Raw genomic sequence first — 20176 nt, 5'->3', positions numbered from 1 at the left:
CCAGTAATTATTCTGTCCTTTCCAGTGCAACAAACTCTTTTTTTCATGATAAAACTGAAGCGTCATGAACATTGGAAGTTCTTTGTATGTTGGTCAGTCTTCAGCTGATTTCAGTGTCTTTGAAGCTAACTGCGAAATATTGTATCAAATCTTTAAAGCTGAAGACACAGATGCCAGGTATATAGGAGTTCTGGGTCAGCATCTTAATGTTTTTAGAACATTTGAAACAAAAAATGTTTGTCTAAAAAGCACAAGTTTTTTTAATTGGTAAATAGCATTTGGCTATCCCATTTAGCATTATTTCTATAGAAGCATAAAACTAGAAAAACAGAATTACACTTTTCTTTGTCCGTCTGTCCATTCCTAAGAATAATCTTTCCTTGCAAGTTCAACATTTTCTGCTATTATGTTCTTTCATGTTCGAACCTGTAACTTTTTAACACTACATTTTTTTACCAATAGTAGGGGACTTTTTGTATCCCTTTTCTTCTCCTTGGTTCGGTGTGCCTAATCAACTAAGAACTTAATTCTGCTGAAATTTTGAATATGGACTTGAATTTGGCTTGACCTATTTGGATATCTTTTAGGCTACCTTTAAAACACCAGTGCTATCTAAAACTACCACAAACTGTTGAATGTGAATTAGTTTAGAGATTTTTTTCTGAAGAAATTTCAGTCTTTTAATTCAGTCTATCCTAAATTAAGGAGTGTCTTGGTATTGGCAAAAGCCTTTTTTTGAGATGATGATATTCTGGGGATTTCATCTCAAGTTTCAGAAGTCAAGTCATACAACAGTTTGTATTTTGGTCAGCTATGTCAGATACAGGTCAAGAACTGGCTTACATGCATTGTCTTTCAGTATGGTTATCAGCAGTTTGAAAAATTTGAAAAGCCACAGGTATTTATTTTAGAATAGATACTTAGATTCTACAAGTGAAGGCCTTAGTCTTTGCAGTTAAATCTTTGACAAAAATGTCTGGCTTCTAGCACTATTTGTAGGTATCAGGATTTCTGTTTAGAAGGAGGAACTTTATTCTTCCCTTGGTTCATCGACTGAAGCTTTTTCATCTTTCAGTATCTATCTAAGTTTTTATTATGTTACTATTCTGTAATTCTCGAAGTTTCAGAATTATATGTTTCAGTTCCTGGAGCTGGCATTTCTGTGTTATAAAAACCATAATGTCTCATGAAATGAAGAGTAAATGGTTACATGCATGCATCAGTGGTTCAAAAGGCATGGTGCAACTCGTGCCTTTCCTTGTTCTCTGATGGCAAATATAGACATGAAGTTGCATGCATGTATACTTTCAGGATTTTCTATACCCTTTCTCCTAGAAATCCAATATAAAGAAGAGAAATATACTATCTTATAAATCCTTTTCTCTATCACCCTTCTTGAGTGTGGTGGCAAATTATTGATTCCCTGAAATGGTATTAGAAACTTGGCATTATATGCCAACTGAATTGAATAATCAATCACTGTGTGAATCAGTTTGAAGTATTAACAGAGAGGGGATGGCTTTTCAGGAAGACCAGGTAAAGACAAAAGAGCAGTATGTTTTGTACGTGTTGGGCATAGACTTGCTTGCAAGTCCAAACTGAACTGAGAGTTGGATTTTGGCAGTCACAAAAAATGGAGAAAATGTGGGAATAGCAACAGTGTCACAATGGGGACATGAAGATAAAATCAGGACTAGATGAATGAATCCAGCTCAGCTAGCTAATAGAAGCAGCAAGTGAACTTAGTAATAGCATGCTTTATTGCCCTGATCTCTCAAAGAAAATAGATAGCTGTAGGACCCTAGAAAGTGTTTTGTACTTCCACTAGTTTCTGAAAATTTTTTAGCAAGGAACAGCTAATAAAATAGAAATGAATGGGAATAAAAGATCTCAAAACATGAACTCTCTTTTTATTAATGAAATGAGTAAGTGCAGCAGCAGGTTAAGACTTGAACAGATTTCAAGTGTGAGCAACAAGTTCTTTGAGTGTCAAAGCTTGGCACTGAAAAGGTTATCCAGGCAATGAAAAGGTTAAGAAAACTCTGTACCTACTGAAAGAAGACAAATAGAAGAGGATGGCAAAGTAGTCCAAAGATGAAATATTGCCAGTATGGGTACACAAGAAGCCACATAATGATCTCAAAGTCGAAAGTAATTAAAAAAAAACACAAATAGAGATCAGCACAAGGAGAGTAGCACAGACTTCTAAAGACTAAGGTGGAAGTGCTGATATGCAAGATGGACTGTCAGAGGATGTTAAGAGCAATAGGTAAAGTTCTATAAATCATTAGGGACAGAAGTAAGGGAAGGAGGCAGTAAAATAACAGATACATTACTTGAGAGCAAAGTATGGAAAGTGAATAGTGAATGATACAGCAAAGACTGAAATATTTTTGCTGTGATATTAACAAAAAATTTTAATCTTAGTGGATGTTGAAACATGACAGAATTTGAGGGGTTAGGAGCAAAGGCTAAAATACAGACATTTGGCTAGATGCATAGGCTTTGTTTGTTAAGAACACCTAGTGGATTGTAGAAGTACATGAAGAATACTCTTCAGTCCCAAAAAAATATGGGAAAAGAACTTTGTAAAGTTTATTACTATGCTGGTAAAGAAGTTGAACAAACAATGAAATGGCCAGTCTTAAGAACCAAGAAGTTAACCATTTCTCCCTGAGACTGTGCCTCATGTGACAAGCATAATCTATCATGTGGTCATGTAGGGGGGAGGCGTCTAGAAAAGATGCTGGGTCCAACCAAGCAATCACAGCCAGCATAACTGGTCTGACCCACAGTTTTTTCTGCTGTGTCTGAGGAGTATTCGAGGAAGAATGCCTCAGGACTGTGCTGTTGAATATTAGTCTGCTGACAGCAGCTAGCTTTCTCATACTCTTTTCATCCACAAAAGGAGTAATCTGTGGGTAGGCATACTCTTTCCTTAGAAATAAATTACATGATCTACATAATCATACAAGTGAAATTACCATTAAGCAGAAATCTCTTGTGGTTGAAAAGCTTTCCCAGCAGTGGTTCTCTGCCTCCTCTCTACAACTAACAGAGGAACTCATTTTGTTACCTTTTCTGGGTTCAGTTCTTTTCAGAGAATAGAACTTAAGAGGGGTTATGGAGCATAGATGATATTTACATATATGGTATTAATGATAACTTGGTAAGAGATGAAGGAACTTTGGGTGACCACAGATAAACTTAAAAATACCAAGAGGAGTCTAATATCATGATGAAATTCAGTAAGAGAAGAGGAAAACATACTTAAGTAATTAAATGCAAAAATAAAAAGCAAAGCTTTGACAATAAACCATTCTATAAATAAGAAACTAGCAGTTATCGTAGGCTATTTGAATATACAATACTTGTGGTGTTAAAAAAGCACCATTGTGCTGTGAAATGGTACTTACATGAGCAAGGGTGATCCACTAACGTGATTCTTCCTTTAAACTGTGTAGAGAGATTCTAGCTGAAATACAGTATCTGTTTTAACTTTTTTAAAACTTATTCTGCTGAAAGAGCTGTCCATTAGCTTTTTCCATGAGTCCATAAAGAGTAGTTAAATAAATAAAGCTTATTGTCAGAAGGCTTAACTTTTGCTGTGCAAGGATCCAGACATCCAGTGAAGAATTACCTTGCAGCTATGTAAACATTGAGTGCTAAACTGTTTCCAAGGCAGATTCTGGAATACCTGTCACTGGAACATTCATAGGAATATATTAGGTGTATGGAGTACATCTCTGACAGCAGTTGGCTTCATCCTGTCTTCAGAAAAAGATTAAACAATTCTTGTGGCAGTTAGAGGAACGTTAGATTTTGAAAACCTGTTTTCTTTTTCTTGTTGGCTGTAAATCCTATTTGAGGTTTTTTCTGTGTCAAGCATCTCTTATAAGAAAAGGCATCTAAAAATTGGGGGGTTTATGAAGGTGTTAATGTTTTTTGATCTTCCTGCATCTTAGAAAAATAACTGCATTCCTGGACAGGTCCATTGTGATATAATTTTATGCTTCCATTCACTTGTATATTTCATTTCTGAATACAAAGAAAAACTCTAGGTATTCGGGATGTTTAGTATACCCCATTACTATTTAAGTAACTCAAAAACACAATTTTGCATGTTAGTACTAGGGTTTGAGCCACATCCATGCATATTGAAATTTTAATATTCTGAGTGTACAAGGAGCTACTCTTTACTAGAAGTATCTCATGCATGTGCTGTAATTCATTCTGCTAGCCCCCCAAAAAGACAAGTTGCAGAGTTGTAGGTCTGTAATGAGCTTTTATATATTTTATTTATATAGTACTTATCCCTGAGTACTTCAGAAAAAACACCACTGAAATGCTTGCTCATCTGAGACTTTTTACTTAAATACAATTTTCTTACGTTTATTGTCTCAAAGGCATTAAATAGCCTACTCAGAGACATTAAATAACAAAGCAAAGTTTTTCAAATTTGAGAGGTCATTTGCATAAGGCAACACAGCAAGTGACAGAACTGTGTCCACAATTTATGCTATAATTTGGATTGTACTTGTGGTTGAGACTTACCTTGTGCTTGAACTTAACAGAAGACAGAAAGATCCTGTAATTCTGAGTAAAGTCAGTGCCTGTGTCCAATTCAGTATTTCATCAAAACTTTTTCTCATGATTTTCTTTGGCTTTGATTTCTATTTCAGCTAAAAGATATGTTTCCGGGCTTTCGGTTGGCCCTTCCACCAAAGCGCTGGTTCAAGGATAATTATAATCCTGACTTCTTGGAAGATCGACAGTTGGGACTACAAGCATTCCTCCAGAACCTAGTAGCTCACAAAGATATTGCGAACTGGTATGTGATTAAACTTTGCCTGTGGATTTGGATGGTGGTTTTGTTCCAAATTCCTCATATAGGTTCCTAGACTCTAGCAGCGTACCTTTGAGCAACATAGTAAGGAATTTCATTAACGTTTATGTTGTGCGTTTGCTCATTATGTGAATTTAGTGTCGTATTAAATTATTCCCATCTTAACCTAAGCAAAAATGGGAATTGAGTATTTTGAATTGTACATGCTTAACTGCTAACTAAAAGCTGTAATATTTAAAGTGTTAGACTAATCCCATGTTTACTCCTAAAACATTACTTCTGTGTGCTGAATGCAGAATTCATATATTGTTAATTTATATTGAGATTAAATGTTGGGCTTTTATAATGGAAAGTACCTACACTATTATATGATTAGTTCTTAAAATGTGTATTAAACTAAAGGTTTTTAATTTACATGACATGGTAGTAATAGAAGTACCCTTATAGATTGCTGTACATAAGTGTAAACCACAGATCAAAAAAGGCTTAAGAAGAGTCTAAAAAACATAATGTGTTTAAGCAACAAAGTGCTGAAGTCTTTGAACAATACCTTTTTTCATACAAAGTGGAAGATTCTTCCAAAGCTGGAAGGTGACTAGAACATAACTCTGGCAAATGAAATGTAAAATCATTTTAATATAGGTCAAAAGAGAACTTCAGTAAGCAAGTTGCTAGAGGCAGAGCAGTTTGTTCTAAAAACCTTTTCCAACACCAGAAATAAAGTTGTGAGGTTGCTGTAGCAGAGATTCTTTGAGGAATGAGTCTGAGGAATTGTCTTTGTCTGAAACTTCCATTAAAAATGAAGAGTAAGAAATTCTCTAGAGCAAACAGCATTCCCTCAAGAATTTTAAAGGAACTAAAATATAAAATTGCTGAGCTGTGGTGTAAGACCATATAATGCTCATATCTACTTTTTACTAGAACGGCTATTATTACGTTTGGTTCATTTTTTATAAGGCATTTGACTGCTGAGTCTAGAAACTAGAGATTAGTAAGTAAGTCTGACTTCTGGTACTGCTTGTAATAAAAAAACTAAAGTGGTAAGCAGGTAAATAAAAATAATACTTGGAAAAGCAGTAATGTCTTTTGCAGAGGGAAATCTGTCTAACAAGTAGTTATGAGGGAGCTTGTATAAAATGGTTGAGAGGCAAGGGGAAAAGGATTGATGGAAATTTAGGGGTACTATATATGGAATGTTGGATCACAGTTGTGGACACTGGTGCTCAGAATATCTAGGAATTACCTGGAAAAGGGAATGAACAATGAGATCATGAAGTATTGTAGAAGAATCCTGAGGCAGTGAGTGACTAACATAAATTTTCACATCATGAAGTGCAAAATGACAGTAAGTACATACGTACAGAATCATAAACTCAATTGTTTTTCACAGCCTGGAAGATAACTATTGGTATTGATACAGTTTTCTGAATCAGTTCAGTATTCAGCAATAGTCAAAAAGTTGCATGAAAATTGTTGAAGAGGAATTTGAAAGGAAAAAAAAAAAAGTTATTGCTGTGGGAATCTGAATTGCACTTCCACATAGTCCAGTGCTAAAACACAGCATTCAATTTCAAAGGAGGGTCTGCTCAAGTACAAAGAAAGCAAGCGAAACCAGATGAAATGACAGACAAACTTCCCTGCAAGAATTCTGTTTGGTTTAGTCTGTCATCTTGGGAAAAGGCTGGCTAAACAGGGTGTATGAAATCATCAAGGGGATAGGGAAGAAGGTGAGTAAAGAATGTTAATATTTTTGATGATTCATAGTCATGTCTTTGTCACACTGAGTTGCGAAGCTTTGTTGTGAGATGTCAGAGACAGAAAGCTTAAATGGTTTCAAAAAGAAATTGGGATCAACCTGTGAGTTTCTCTGTCAGTGGCTATTAAACATGATTATAGGGGTGAAATATGTGGCTGAGCAGTTTAAGAACTTCCTGATTATTAAATTACACAATAATACGTGTGCCAAAAAAAATATGTAATTGTTCCCTAAATGTCACTTATGTTATGCTGCTGGAGACAGACTAGTGAGCTGGATGGACTTCTAGTCTGCTTGAATATATCAGAAGGCTTTATGCCTCGTGTTGTTGCAGCTAGTTTGGCATTTCAGCAAGCTTGTTTATATCTTGATAATGGTCCATATTGGACAAAATAGCGTGTCATAATTTAAGGCAAAAAAGTCCAAAACATAACTTTCAGGCTTTATCACTCATCAGCTACAAAAAGGAATTTAAATATTTGTGGAATCAGTTTGTATTTTGGTTAATGAAAAGATAGTTAACTGAAATGTGGTTTTGAGGAATACTCATCTTGGCTGTGTAAGGTTCTGCATGAAGATTAAGATTTTAATAAACTTTATAGCTTAGTGGTATGCCTTATGTTCTAATGTTTGGCTCTGTGGAAGGTCTGGATTCCTCAATAAGTGATTAAAACTGGGGAGACTTGGTCTGTCTGACTTTTTTTTTTTTTACCCACTTATCAGAGAATAAAAGTTCGTATTAATGAAAATTAATATTTGCACCTTACATGAGCAGTGGTGAGTATCTGACCCTGTTTCCTCCTTAAAAGCTCACCACTTCTACGGTTTTGCACGGAAGTCAAACTGCTTGGGTCACACCAAAACCAACTGAGCCTTTTCTCTTTCCAGAGAGGTCTCTCTCATTTCTCTTTATGCACTATATTATCATTGAGACACATTGACAGTGGGAAATTTGCCCTTCAGGGATAGGAGACCTCATTTGGTATACCTATTTTTTAATAAAACTAGATTCACAAAGCAGTTTAAAGATAAAATATAGGACGGTATGCAGGTGACTAAGTAGAGTCTGTGGTTTATGGATTTCTTCTCCTAGTTTTCCTTCTGTTAAAGACTCAGTGAAAGATCAAATTGAAATCCACCCGTAGAGTTTAATGTGTTCAAGAAAATTTCATACAACCCATGAAGCGGGAGAACGAAGTTGTAACCTGCTAAACAGAAGCGTCATCTGGCTTTATATAGATGACACAGCTCTCCTCTGCCTCCACCCTGTACAAGCAGCAGCGTGAAAGGGAGGAACTCGGTCGGCTGTTGAGTCTTGTCAGGGATCCCATGTGCCGCGCTGCCCCTTGCTGCCCTTCTTAGTGCTGGTGTAGCCTGGCATTGCTGCCTCTCTCGAAGGATATCAGCTAGCATAGGAGCGAAGAAAGAAGCAATCTGTTGCATGATGTAGCAGATTTCTGTGATACTTTTAAGGCAGAATTTTCTCCTATTTGTTAGATGAAAGCAAGACGTGTAACGCATGGAGGGGAGAGCAGGGTCAAAGCAGACACTCAGAGTAAAGCCAGGCTGCAAATGAATGTTTATGCCATCGGGTGCATATTTTAGTTTAAGAAACAATGTTTTTGGTGACCTGTGGCTTTAAGTTTCTTGCCTTCCTTATGTAAAATAATGAATATAAAGGTTTCTATTTCAAGAAGTTTTGAAAACTATGGAAAGAGACACAGTTTTCTGCCAGCAGCTGTAGGGAGAAGAAAAATGGGTTTGACCTGATGTAAGCAGATGATATGTGTAGATTGGATACTCTTGCACATTTATTTTTCTGAGTATTTCCTTTTTCACTCACAAGCATTACTGCACGTTATGCCATTTTAATGTTACCTTTCAGTAACATAATAAATTTACTAGCAAAATGTAGAAAATAAATACTTCAAAAATATGTTTGAACTGAGCTATGTGAATAAAGATGAAGGTATTGGAAAAAAAATGGTGAGCAGAAGTGTTCCCACGTAATGAATTCTTCTGCATTGTGCTGAATGAACTCACATATGCCTAACTTTCATCTTTATGAAAAGAACAATTCAACCATTAAAAAATGGACTAGAGCTTCATGTTGGAAAAGTGTCACTTCAAACAGATTAAACTATTTGGAGAGGAAAAAAAACAACCCTGCTCTTCTCCTTGAAAATGTACTTTATACGCCTGAATAACTTTTCATTTGGTTTGAGGTTATGTTTTCTAATAATTTAACTAATGACTTCTTATCTATCATTTTTTGTGCTAATTGGAGTGATAGTCTTGGTTTAAGTAGCAGAAATTGTTTATTATTGGTTTGAGTACGTGGGAGAAGCTGTTTTAATAGTACGGGTTTAGGCTATGGCTTGCACAGATCGTGGATTGATGAATGTAAACCAGTGGAGAGGGCTTGAAAAAGGAAGGTTTTATCACATTTGTCACATAGATTCAGTAGGAAAATGAATTATCATGATTATAGGAGAAATTTTTTTCAGGTTGGCGTAAAGGCTGATGAGGTGAAAGTAGGTACAAAGACAAGAATTCTTACCGACCATTGGCCAAAAATACCCAGCTGTATCTTCACATGTACAATCAGCACTCAAAAACAGGCTTACAGAAATCCAGCAACAAAATAAAGGTTCAGTGTGTTTTAGTCAGAGCCTTTCTAAAACTAAAAGTGATGGCATAATCTATGATTAGCGTTTGCTGAAAAAACTTCTTTCCCCGTGTTGCTTGCTAAACCTGAAACTGTTTAGATTAGTAGCTGGGTAAAAGAAGTTTCCTTTCTTGTGTTTGTACTTTGCGTCTGCCTCAAATGCAGAGAATGAGCGGAAGGTAGAAAACTACTTCCTTTTGCCCTCACCTTCCCACAGGACTTAGGTGGGAGGAAGAGATGGGGAATTAGTTTGGATTCACATCTTCCATTTTTGTGCATTCATTGCGGTGGGAGATGATTTAAAGATTTGTAGTAGTGAGTGCAAGCACAGAATTGCTAAGTTACTACTTGCTAACTAATTGTGAATACAGTATTCTGATTGGAAGTTACTTATAGACGATTGAATACAACAGAGCAGGAAAGGTGGGTGAAGGGACGTATTTGGAGATGTTGAAGAGTTCTGTGAGAAGTAATCTAAACTTGGAAGATAGAATGAGCAAGATGCTCAAAATACTCTATGGTGAACCACAGGATTGCACATACTTCTTTCTTCTGGGCTTTGCAAAACAACGCATAGAGGGGGATGACAACTGTTACACAGTTTTACACAATTAAGTTGAATGCATTAGTTCAAAATGTGTGTTTAGAGATGCTGTGTAGTGTATCCATGGCACATTAACCTTGTCACTGCTTATTCTTTTATAACTTACTATTCTTTTTATATATAGATATAAAATTATATACTTTGTGTGTGCATATATAAAAATTATATACTGTGTGTATGTCAGTGGATTATGATCTTAGCAAAATGGAGACACGTAAGGGTGTTTCAGTACCCATGCGTAGTTTCACTGAAGGAATCTGTGTATGGATTTTAGCAGCATACTTCTTCACCCATCTTTTAATGTTTATTTTTCACCAGGAGAATTTTTCAAACCTTTTCAATACCAAAAGGGTAAACTTGCTTGCCAGTTGTCATGTAGCAACAAATTTGAAAAATCATGTTCCAAATTGACTTACTCTCTATTTGAAAACTTTTAACTGTACTTTTGCAACTTCTTAAGTCACATTTTTAAATACTGTCCCTGGTTTGCACGTACAACTAAGATTAATAGTTTGTTGAGGATGGATGTTTGTGTCCCTTGAAGAAATACTGCCTTTGTATCATCATATTTAAGTATTGTTGCTTTTTGTACACCAAGTAATTCATTCTCTTTTATTTGGTAAAGCCTTGCAGTGAGGGAATTTCTTTGTCTGGATGATCCTCCAGGTCCTTTTGACAGTCTAGAAGAAAGCAGGGTAAGTGCTATGTAGTATGATAAAAAGAGAATGCAAAAGGCAGTGTTGGTTGTTAGGATATTGTAAAATCTGCTGAAACAGTATGGAATGAAACATTTTTATTTCTGTTCTTTCACAAAGAATTGCAAATGGCTGTATTTCTAAAACTGACACAGTCTGATCACTGGTAATCTTTGACTGCTGTATTTGATCCCTGTCCCAAGGTACAGTCTATTCTTTTTTGCCTTTTATGACCAGTGGATGAAATTTGTTTTTAAGGTAACTGTTGAATATAAGGAGAGTTTTTGTAGGTTTACATTCAACATGCTGTCACAATGCGTACACCTGAGACTTCAGGTCTTGCAGTAAAATGTTCTTGCTATGAAATGTAATGAAAGGATTAATTCTGACCACAAAAAAATACTGTTCTTGCACATAACTGAGCAGTGTCAAGTAGTGTTGTGAAACAGCAGCCTTTCAATGTGCATATGAGCACATTGAACAAATAATACTGTATGCTGCAGCCTATTTTATTAGAAGTATGTTTCAATGGCATGCAGACCTATATACCAAAGTCTGTCTAGAACAGGTTGTCTTAGTTTTCTTGCTTTATAGAATAACAATGTGTTTTGGAATTGCACATACATTATTAATGCTGTAGAAATTATAAATGGGAAGCGATGCTTCCTCAACTAAATTTGTATTTGCCAGTTTGTTTTGTGTGCAAGTGGGGAGTGCCTTGGCTCTTGTTGCATTACTATGTATTGGTATGTTTTATGAGCTCATATTTGATTTCTGTACTATCACGTTTCATCATAGCTATTTAAGTTGATGAAAAATAATAAATGCAGGAATTATTTGTTCAGATAATGAATTAAGAAATTTAGTGCTGCCTTCGTAAAGATTTTTATCATTTATGCCACGGTGAGGTCTCAGGGTTATTCTTTCACCATAGAATTTTAGGCAAACTATTAAAATAGCTATGCTGCTGTAGTTTTGGCTATTAACCATTTCTGTGAAGTTGGTCAGGCACAGTTGTCATAAAATTCTGGTCTCCAAGGGATACCCTGCTTTATTACAGAATGGTTGAGGTTGTAAGGGACCTCTTGAGATCATCTAGTCCAACCTTGCTGCTCTGCTCAAGCAGGCTTAGCTACTGCAGATCGCCCAGGACAATGTCCAGCCAAGTTTTGAATAATCTACAGAGGAGACTTCACAATCTCTCTGTGCAACCTTCTCCAGTGTTTGATTGCCACCACAGTGAAAAAAAAAAAAAAAAAAAAAATTGTTTTCATGTGTTCAGATTGAATTTCCTGGGTTTTAATTTGTGCCCATTGTCTCTTGTCCTGTCAGTGGGTACCACTGAGCAGAGTCTGGCTCCTTCTTTGTTCCCTCCCATCAGGTATTTATACCCATTGATAAGATCACCCTAAGCCTTCCCTTCTCGGACTGAAGAGTCACAGCTCGCTTATCCTCTTATTGCATGAAAGATGCTCAAGTCCTTTAATTACCTTTGATTATGCACTTCGAATCATGAGCCATGGGGTCCTGATGGACACCAAGCTGAAGATCAGCCAGCTCCCTCAGCACTCATGGGTGCAACCTGTCAGGCCCCATGGACTTACATATGTCCACTTTAAGTGCTCCCTGACCTGATCCTTTTCCACTGAGTGTAAGTCTCTCATGCCCTTCCTTGTCTTTTCCTCTGGTTGTTGAAGTCTGGGATTCCTGAGGCTGGTCTTACAGACAAGACAGGCAAAGATGGCATCAAGTACCTTAACATTTCCAGTGTGATTTGTCACAAGTTCTCCCACTCCATTCAGCCGTAAGTCCATGGCTTCCCTAGTCTCCCTTTTGCTGATTATGTACGTGTAGAATTCTTTCTTATTCCCATTCGCATGGCCTTGCCAGATTCGGCACCAGGCTGTCCTTTACTTTCTTAACCCTGTCCCTGCAAGATGAGACAGCAGCCCTATGTTCCTCCTGGGTCACTTCTACATGTTTCCAGTGCTCGTAAACTTTGTTTGAGTTCAGTTAGGAGTTCCTTGCTTATCCATATGGACCTCCTGCAAACTTTGCTGGATTTCCTTCTTATTGAGATGGACCTTTCTTGAGCTTGGAGGTGGTGATCCTTGAATATCAACTAGCTCTTCTGGTCTGCTCTTCCCTCCAGAGTGGTTTCCCATGGAGTCTTTCTTCCAAGGAGGTGTCTGAAGAGATTGAAGTCTGCTCACCCAAAATCCATAGTTGTGGTCCTGCTTTTTGCCCTGCTCCCTGCCTGTTAGGATCCTGAACTCCTACATATCAGGGAGCAACTATATCCATCCCTTGCTTTTGCTAACTATGCCCAACTACAGGGCAAGTGCTGTGTTTCACATACTTATTCCTGGAGTTAATTTTAAAGGTATCTCAAAAATCACTTCTGTTTCACCTTTCTGCTGTTACTGTTGTGATACAAAGCATTGCAAAAAAAAAAAAAAAAAAAAATCTTCTATTAATTTTTTCCTAATAATGGAAAATACAGATGTCCTCTATTTGTTTTATGTCCATTCTATTATTCCAGTTCACTAAGGACTTGCCAAAACATATTTATCTTTTTTGGGAGGGGTACAGGTACGTCTCCCATTAGAAATTGTTTAGGCCTTACAGAAACTTAATCACAGAAATGTAGGCAAAATACTAAAGCAATCTTGTTTTCTGTCATATCCTTGGTAATTATTTCCACAGGTCCTTTCTTAGCCATCAGTGTTTCATGATCCACTGCAGAAGGAAACAAGCTCTCTTGCAGCTGGCCTCGTTCTGTTGCCCTTTGAGAACTTATAGGGAAAATTGGTCCCACCTGGGTGTTAGACCTGTACCAGACTCCAGGTCTTCAAGGAGCAAGATGTCTCATTACACACAGTTCCCTCATAGGTCTTTCTCAGCTTTGGTTCACCTTTCTGCTGTTATGGCATCCTTCAGAATATGTTGATGTTTTCTTACTCAGTTGTGAAGAGTCACTCCCTTTCCTTGAGCAGCTGATACACAGATTGCAGCTAGAGATGAGTTTTTCCAAATGTTTTTCTTTCAGATCTCATGTAGAACAATGAAACAGTTCACAACATGTGGAGTACTTTTAATTATTCTGTGAATAGGGAAATTTGCATGTGTATAAATCTGAAGGTAGACATCATATAACTTACATTCTTAAGGAAATAATGGCCAATTTTCAGCTAGGCCACCAGCAACCCTGAACAGTTTTACAGAATACACTAGAATTAACTTAATTGGCTTGGATGGAACAGGAGGACTGCTTAACTGGAGTGATTGCTAAAGCAATCACTAAAAATGCTGTGTGAAGAATGAATTGCATGCCACGTGTTCTCGGCTCTAGTAGATGTGAATAAAGCTGTAGCTTAACTGATGATTGGTCTTCAATTCCTGTCAACCAAGATAAATTTTCTATCTGAGTCAATAAAATAAATTAAAACTCATTGCAAAAAAAAATAATCAAATGGCTATTGGATTGAAAAACATTGCATTTGTTTGAATTGTATAGTTACAGGAAGACTCAACATTTTAAAGAACTTGATAAGTCTGCTTCAATTAAAGAACAGTATCTTCTTGATGTTTGTAGCCCGTTTTAAAACTTTAGGAAAACAGTGTTTCAACAGCATTGTTCTTAACTGAGCTCATATAAAATGTTTATATTCAGAGGATTCCATGAAATAGTGGTTAGGTGCATGTAATGTTAAGCCAAGAAAGCCTCCTACGTGGATTTCTTATTTAGTGAGAACACGTAAATTATTAAATCAGAATTGCACATTACTGTTGGTAGATTTGCTCTTTCCAGTAATAGATCAACAGGCTCTGTGCCAATGCCTCTGTCACTTCCTGCATTCAGCAGATACTGCATTATACGTTGGCTCTTCACATTAAGGTTTGATGAGATTGCTTGCTGTCAAATTCATCAGGGTGGACTATGTATACATGTCACGCTCAGCAGAGTTATCATGGTTGTCATTAGTGTTCTTAGCATTTCATTAAACTTTTTCAAAATGTTCTTGTATTGGTCTTCCAACTCTCACAATTGTCATATTTGTAATAGCTATTTGGTACAGAACTGTACAACTTTGTCTTTATCCTGGGTAAGGGAAGAACATGCAGTTTAGCTGAATATTCGCAGCATCTTGGAATTCAGTTTCAAAGTATCTAATTATTCCCAAGTCACGTGAAAGCAAATCTTATATGAGGGGAAAGGGGAGTAGGGAGCTCAGCTGATGTCCCATATAGGCAAAAAGGTTCAAAATTAGGGACTGTGTCAAAGGAAACCTCTTTCTGAAATCTCCTGTGAGACAAACAAATGATTCGATAAATGTATTTGCATTGCAGTTTAGCCTAATAAATTCATTCTTCAAAGCAAAGCAGCATTGTTTTATTAAGGACAGAACTCTTGGGGTTTTTTAAGCTTTTGTAGCTCTATGGTAATCATTATAAAGAGAAGTAGCTACAATTCTGTTACAGTTTGATACTTCTAAAAGAAAAATCAATAAAGGCAGTCCACCGAAGTTAAATGGAAGATGTTCTTTAATTTGTCTCTTAGGCTTTCTGTGAAACTCTGGAGGAAACAAATTACCGTCTACAAAAAGAACTGCTTGAAAAACAAAGGGAGGTTGAATCGCTGAAGAAATTGTTAAGTGAAAAGCAACTTCATATAGATGCTATTGAAAGAAGAATTAGGTATGTAGAAATTGTATGGGGTTTAGGAGTTTCTTTTTGTGAAGGCATTTTCTCACAGGCACCAGCTTTAAATGTACTCACGGAAACACTTTGCCCATGATAACCACACATAAAGCAATTTTTTCAGTGGGCTCTTTCTTGTATGCTGGCTAACAAGCTGTTGTTTAGTACAAATGACTGAGAAAGTGTTGTCCCATCTTTTCCCTCTAAAGTAACTGCAATTACGTTTCATAATCCTTTAAGTCCTGTAAAGATAAGGCAAAGATTCTCTTCTGCTTTTGAGATGTTGGATATGTGAAATGCCCTGCTAGAGATGAGAGCAGTGGAAAAACTTCCACCTGTACTGAAAGCTTTGATAGACCATAGTGATCAAGTGATTATACGTCTGTATAAATGTCTTTAATTTTGTTCTGAATTGCCTAGGATGATGCCACAGATCGTCCATTTAAATATAAGGAAAAAAATGGTGGAGTTTTATTACAAACTTTATGGCGCCTGTCTGCTAAACTTTGTAGCAGGCCCAGCAGAGTTGATGTTGGGCTATTCCGTGTCCTGATAGACCTGCTGTGTCAGTCATTGTGGGGTTTCCTTAGCAAAGGAGTAAATGCCCATGGTCCCTTTAGAAGTTATTTTAATACTGCTTGGGTTGTTGAGTCTAGCAAATCCAGGTTAACTAACAAATCACATCTTTGGATATAAGGTTTAAGTGAACTACATTTGGAAAAGGATTTAAATGGAATTGTTGTGGCTTATTGAAAATTCTGATCTGAACACCATATTCAATTTGTCACGTACTCCTGAGGGCAAGTAATTACATTTGAAAGGCGTTTTCCCTGTTTGACGAGAAAGTTCTGACTACTGCTAGCTTAAACAATGAAATAGCCAATAAAAATTAAATAACTCATATTTGGCTGTAACATCATGATAGGAAATTCTGTGTGACTAAAAATAAAACAAGAAGGCATGAGTAGCAAAAATGGATTTTACTTTTTAGTGCTTTCCCTGAAGACACTTTTTTTAACACACAAACGCCCTGCCAGTTTCCCAGATGTTTAAAATTATTGAAAGTCAGCCAAGTAGTATCTGAAGTATTAATGGAAAATAACTCCTGTGATTTTTTTAGTTGTAAAAGTTAGCAAGTAAACCCATGACCTTGTTTAAGAAATTCAGCATGTCTGATGGGAATTAAACCCAAAAGAAATGGGGTCTGTCTTTGGCCTTGTTGAAGTGGAATTTTGATCTGATGACCCAACAAGAATTCAGCATCTTCTGCCTTTATGCTTGAAAGGCCAGGTACCTAAAATGTATGTGAGGTAGGAGGGGATAATTGGACAAGGCATCAGACTTGTAGGCCTTTACATGTCATGCTGGATTTGGCCCAAACATGGGCCAATAAATGTGTTAGAGAATACTGCTGAGGTATTACTTAAAATGCATGCATTAAAATAAAACTATAGAAACAATAGTAGTTAAAGTAATTTAAAAAGAGGGTGAAATAATAGTAGTATCACTTTCAACACAAAATTGTTCACAAGCTTTTCTTTCCAATTCAAGTGGCAGCTTTCAACACTAAATTGATATATGTTTTCCACACAGAGCAATACTTAGGAAACAAGTTTTTTTGATAATTTGACATGACTGTATTCCCATTTGTAGCCAGTCTAGTCGGACTGCCAGCTCGTGTTGCTGTTAAGAAAAAATTACTACCTGTCTCTTTATCATTAACGGGAAAATGTATTGCTCTGAAATGTAATATGTGACCCTAAAGTTACAATGAGAAACTTTGGAAAGTGTTGAAGAAATCTATTTATCATCTTGCCTGTCTTCTGACTATGTTTTGGTTATAAACCTTGTGCCTTTTAGGCAAGATGTGTGTGGGTTAGATCATCTGCTTGTAATTTCTTACCTGAAGTAATAATCAGTCCTCTGGGACTTGAATTTTGTAAAACTACTAAATTGTGATGCAACCAGAGGACTGAATTAGTTTAGGAATAAGCAGCTGGAGCAAATAAACTGAATAGCTATCCAGTGCAAACCCTGCATCTCTGTAGTAATAAAAGGAATGGGGCATGTAGGAGTGAGATTGATAGGTTCCCAGAAACTGCAAAGTTAAAAATGAAACAAACAGCTCTTCAGTGGTGAATGTTTGCTGTATGGATTGGTGGTACTCTGTTCTTATTTGTTGTAGGGATTTATCTTTAGGAAAAATGACTCGTCAAATGTCAGGAGAAGAAAGTGAGTGCAGTGGTGAGGTGGAGTCTTCTGCAGTAGAAGCAGACCAGGGTACCCTGGGTGAGGACAGCTGGTAAATACTATTATTTTACTTATAACATATTTAAGGCTTTTTTTAAGTATGTTTTTAAATGTTTGGTCTTGGATAAATTCAGAACAGCTGAGGAATTCAGCATATTATTGCACCTCTCTGTAGCTATCCCATGTTTCATAAAGGCCCTCAAGATAGATAATTTCAGATGTGGAATAAGTGGTAAGTTGAACAAGCTTTGTAAATGTTTTGTGGATTGCTGGCATAAAATGACTATGGAAAATCATATTAGTTTCCATTTGACAAAGCTTATTGATCTGTTGTTGCAGCTCAGATAAAGAGAACCATGAGGCATGCTGGAGTGGCTCTTTGGCTGAAAATTCTGTACCAGAAATTGAAGTCGCTGAAGTAGCCTATACGGCTGATGAAGAATAGATTGGTAGCAGCTGCTATTACCTGGGAAAGGTTCACGTTTGGGACATACTCTGTGGGTAGGGGCATAGAGTAGCTGTGAAGAATTTACAGCAAAGAGCAAGAATGCACATATTGAATGTTTACATAAATCCTTACAAATTATTAACGTAAGAAATATACCCAGTGCTGCTTTGATTTCAGTTTTTATCTAGCCTTTATATATTTAATATATTAAAGTTTAATAAGGGCTAAAATCAGCTGAAGTTTAGATAGTGTACATAAACAATTTGGCTGACTTTCCGAGCAGAGTGACGAAAGCTTCACATTAAATCACCAAACACATTTAACTAGCATGTCATATGTTTCCACTGATGTGACACATTTGAAGTGTTCATCTGTTTGGTATTTGTGTTTTCATATTCTTATAGCCATAAGTTAATGCTTGTTGAAGTAAAAATGGACTCATCTTACGTTTCCTGAGAGTGTAGAATGTGTTGTTTTTAAATTATGAAGCTGAAGAATATTTCTTTGAAATTTTAATGCAATGCAATAGGAAAACTTACAGTACCAAGAGAAAAGTACTTATGCAATGGGATTGTAGTTGAACATTTTAAAAAAAAAAAAAAAAAAATGGTCATTTTTGCTGAAGGAACTAATATGAGACCCCCAAAACACTGTGTATTTTCATCCCAAGATAGCATGCTGTAATACTTTCTGTTCGGTAATGCTGCTTTTAAAATCTGGGATACCTTTGCTATATACCCATGTAACAATAAAAATTGGTGAGTTTGCCTTTTACTTGGAACACTACCTCTTACCATCTTGCTAATACATTCATGTTTGTTCAGAAATATTCCAGATTATATGGACATGATTGAAAGACTTGTAAAGAAGCCATATTTTTTCCTGCACAGATCATAACTAGATTGAATCTAGTTGCAATGTATATTTGTTTCAATATATTGTATACATGGGGATATTGCTACATATGTTCTATAGCCTATTTTTCAAAATGTATTACGACAGGAGATGCACTTTATAATTAAGACTCCATTGTGCCAAGTTCGGTTGGCTAATTGGTTAAGAAAGGGGAGTTGCAGGGAGATGATTATGTAGTGCCTTTTTGTATTTTACTTGTTCATTACTGCAGAATTTTGCTACAGTGCTCTGTGTCAGCTCTGTGGAATCTTTGATGCAGCTTGTTTCTGTTCTTCACTTATTTACTGGAAGTGCCTTGTTTTATTCTGCTTTTCCAATAGGAAGAATGCTTTTTTGTTTTAAATCTTTTTTTTCGCTGTATACCACCCACATCGTTGTTTAATGTTGTCAATATGCAGTGTCTTTGTGCTGGAGTTTTCAAAGGGAGCTTTGTACTTCAGGCTGTGCATACAATGACCTTTATGCAGAACTGTATAAACCTTCCTGGTGAAATAAAACTATGGACAAAACACCTGTCTTCTCTTTTCCGTTGTAGAAAAAATGTTCAATGCCTTGTCTAGTAAAAGTATAAAAATACTATTAGAAAGAGACATTTCTTACCTCAGTGATTTCCTACAGTTACTCAACTTTTGGTCTGAGTTCTGTTTGTACCAAAAAATGTGTGCATGAAAATGAATAAGAATTCTGTAACGAGAGACCAGAAAACTTACTGTACTTCTGCTGAAGATTAAAATAAAAAAAGGAACTGATTTTTTTTTATATTCTACATGAATCCTCATAGATGTTGAGTGAACTCAATAAAGTTTTGACACCTTATTGAAAATTCATGTAATCTTTTGTCAGATATCACTTGTATATTTGAAAAGAAGGTTGAACCGTGTATATTGAAGTAGTATTAGGCTTGCGACCATAAATGTTTTAAAAATCTTGAAAAGGTGCTTGGTCATACACGCTAGGCATTTCTAAAGTACTTCAGGTAAATCTGCAAATCTAGTCACTAAAGAAAGCATTAATATAATTTACAGTTTAGTCATGAGAGGGCAAAGGGATGGAAATTTTGTTGTGCTCTGTCTTTAAGGTTTATAAGATATATTGCAGATCAAAGTATTTAGTATCACATGAATAGACATTTTTGTTTAGGGGGACCTTGATTTTTAATTAAACTGAGCTGAAAAACGTGGATTTGTTCAGCCATGTAGTATCACTTGGCCTATGTTCTTGGTTTAATGAATGGTTACCCCGCTAAGGGACACGCAGAATTTGAGGAGTACAACCCATGGTGGCCTTGAACAT

The 20176-nt window shown here is 36.4% G+C and overlaps 1 protein-coding gene across 4 annotated transcripts in view; it reads left to right on the top strand.

The window, feature by feature from the left end:
* SNX16 (sorting nexin 16) overlaps positions 1-19671 on the top strand; it is an 886466-nt gene extending 866795 nt beyond the window's left edge. For 3 of the 4 annotated variants that reach the window (XM_049823263.1, XM_049823254.1, XM_049823245.1), the window contains exons 4-8: positions 4683-4831; positions 10500-10569; positions 15131-15267; positions 17456-17572; positions 17860-19669. In XM_049823263.1, coding sequence (XP_049679220.1) covers positions 4683-4831; positions 10500-10569; positions 15131-15267; positions 17456-17572; positions 17860-17965 — 579 coding nt within the window. In that variant the 3' untranslated portion in view covers positions 17966-19669. Of the gene's footprint in view, positions 1-4682; positions 4832-10499; positions 10570-15130; positions 15268-17455; positions 17573-17859 lie in introns of all 4 variants that reach the window. The other variant, XM_049823271.1, reaches the window with a different exon arrangement.
* The last annotated feature ends 505 nt before the right edge of the window (positions 19672-20176 follow it).

The sequence above is a fragment of the Accipiter gentilis genome, chromosome 2 (genome assembly GCF_929443795.1).
Source record: "Accipiter gentilis chromosome 2, bAccGen1.1, whole genome shotgun sequence".
NCBI lineage: Eukaryota > Metazoa > Chordata > Aves > Accipitriformes > Accipitridae > Astur > Astur gentilis.
This window is presented reverse-complemented; position numbering and strand designations above follow the sequence as displayed.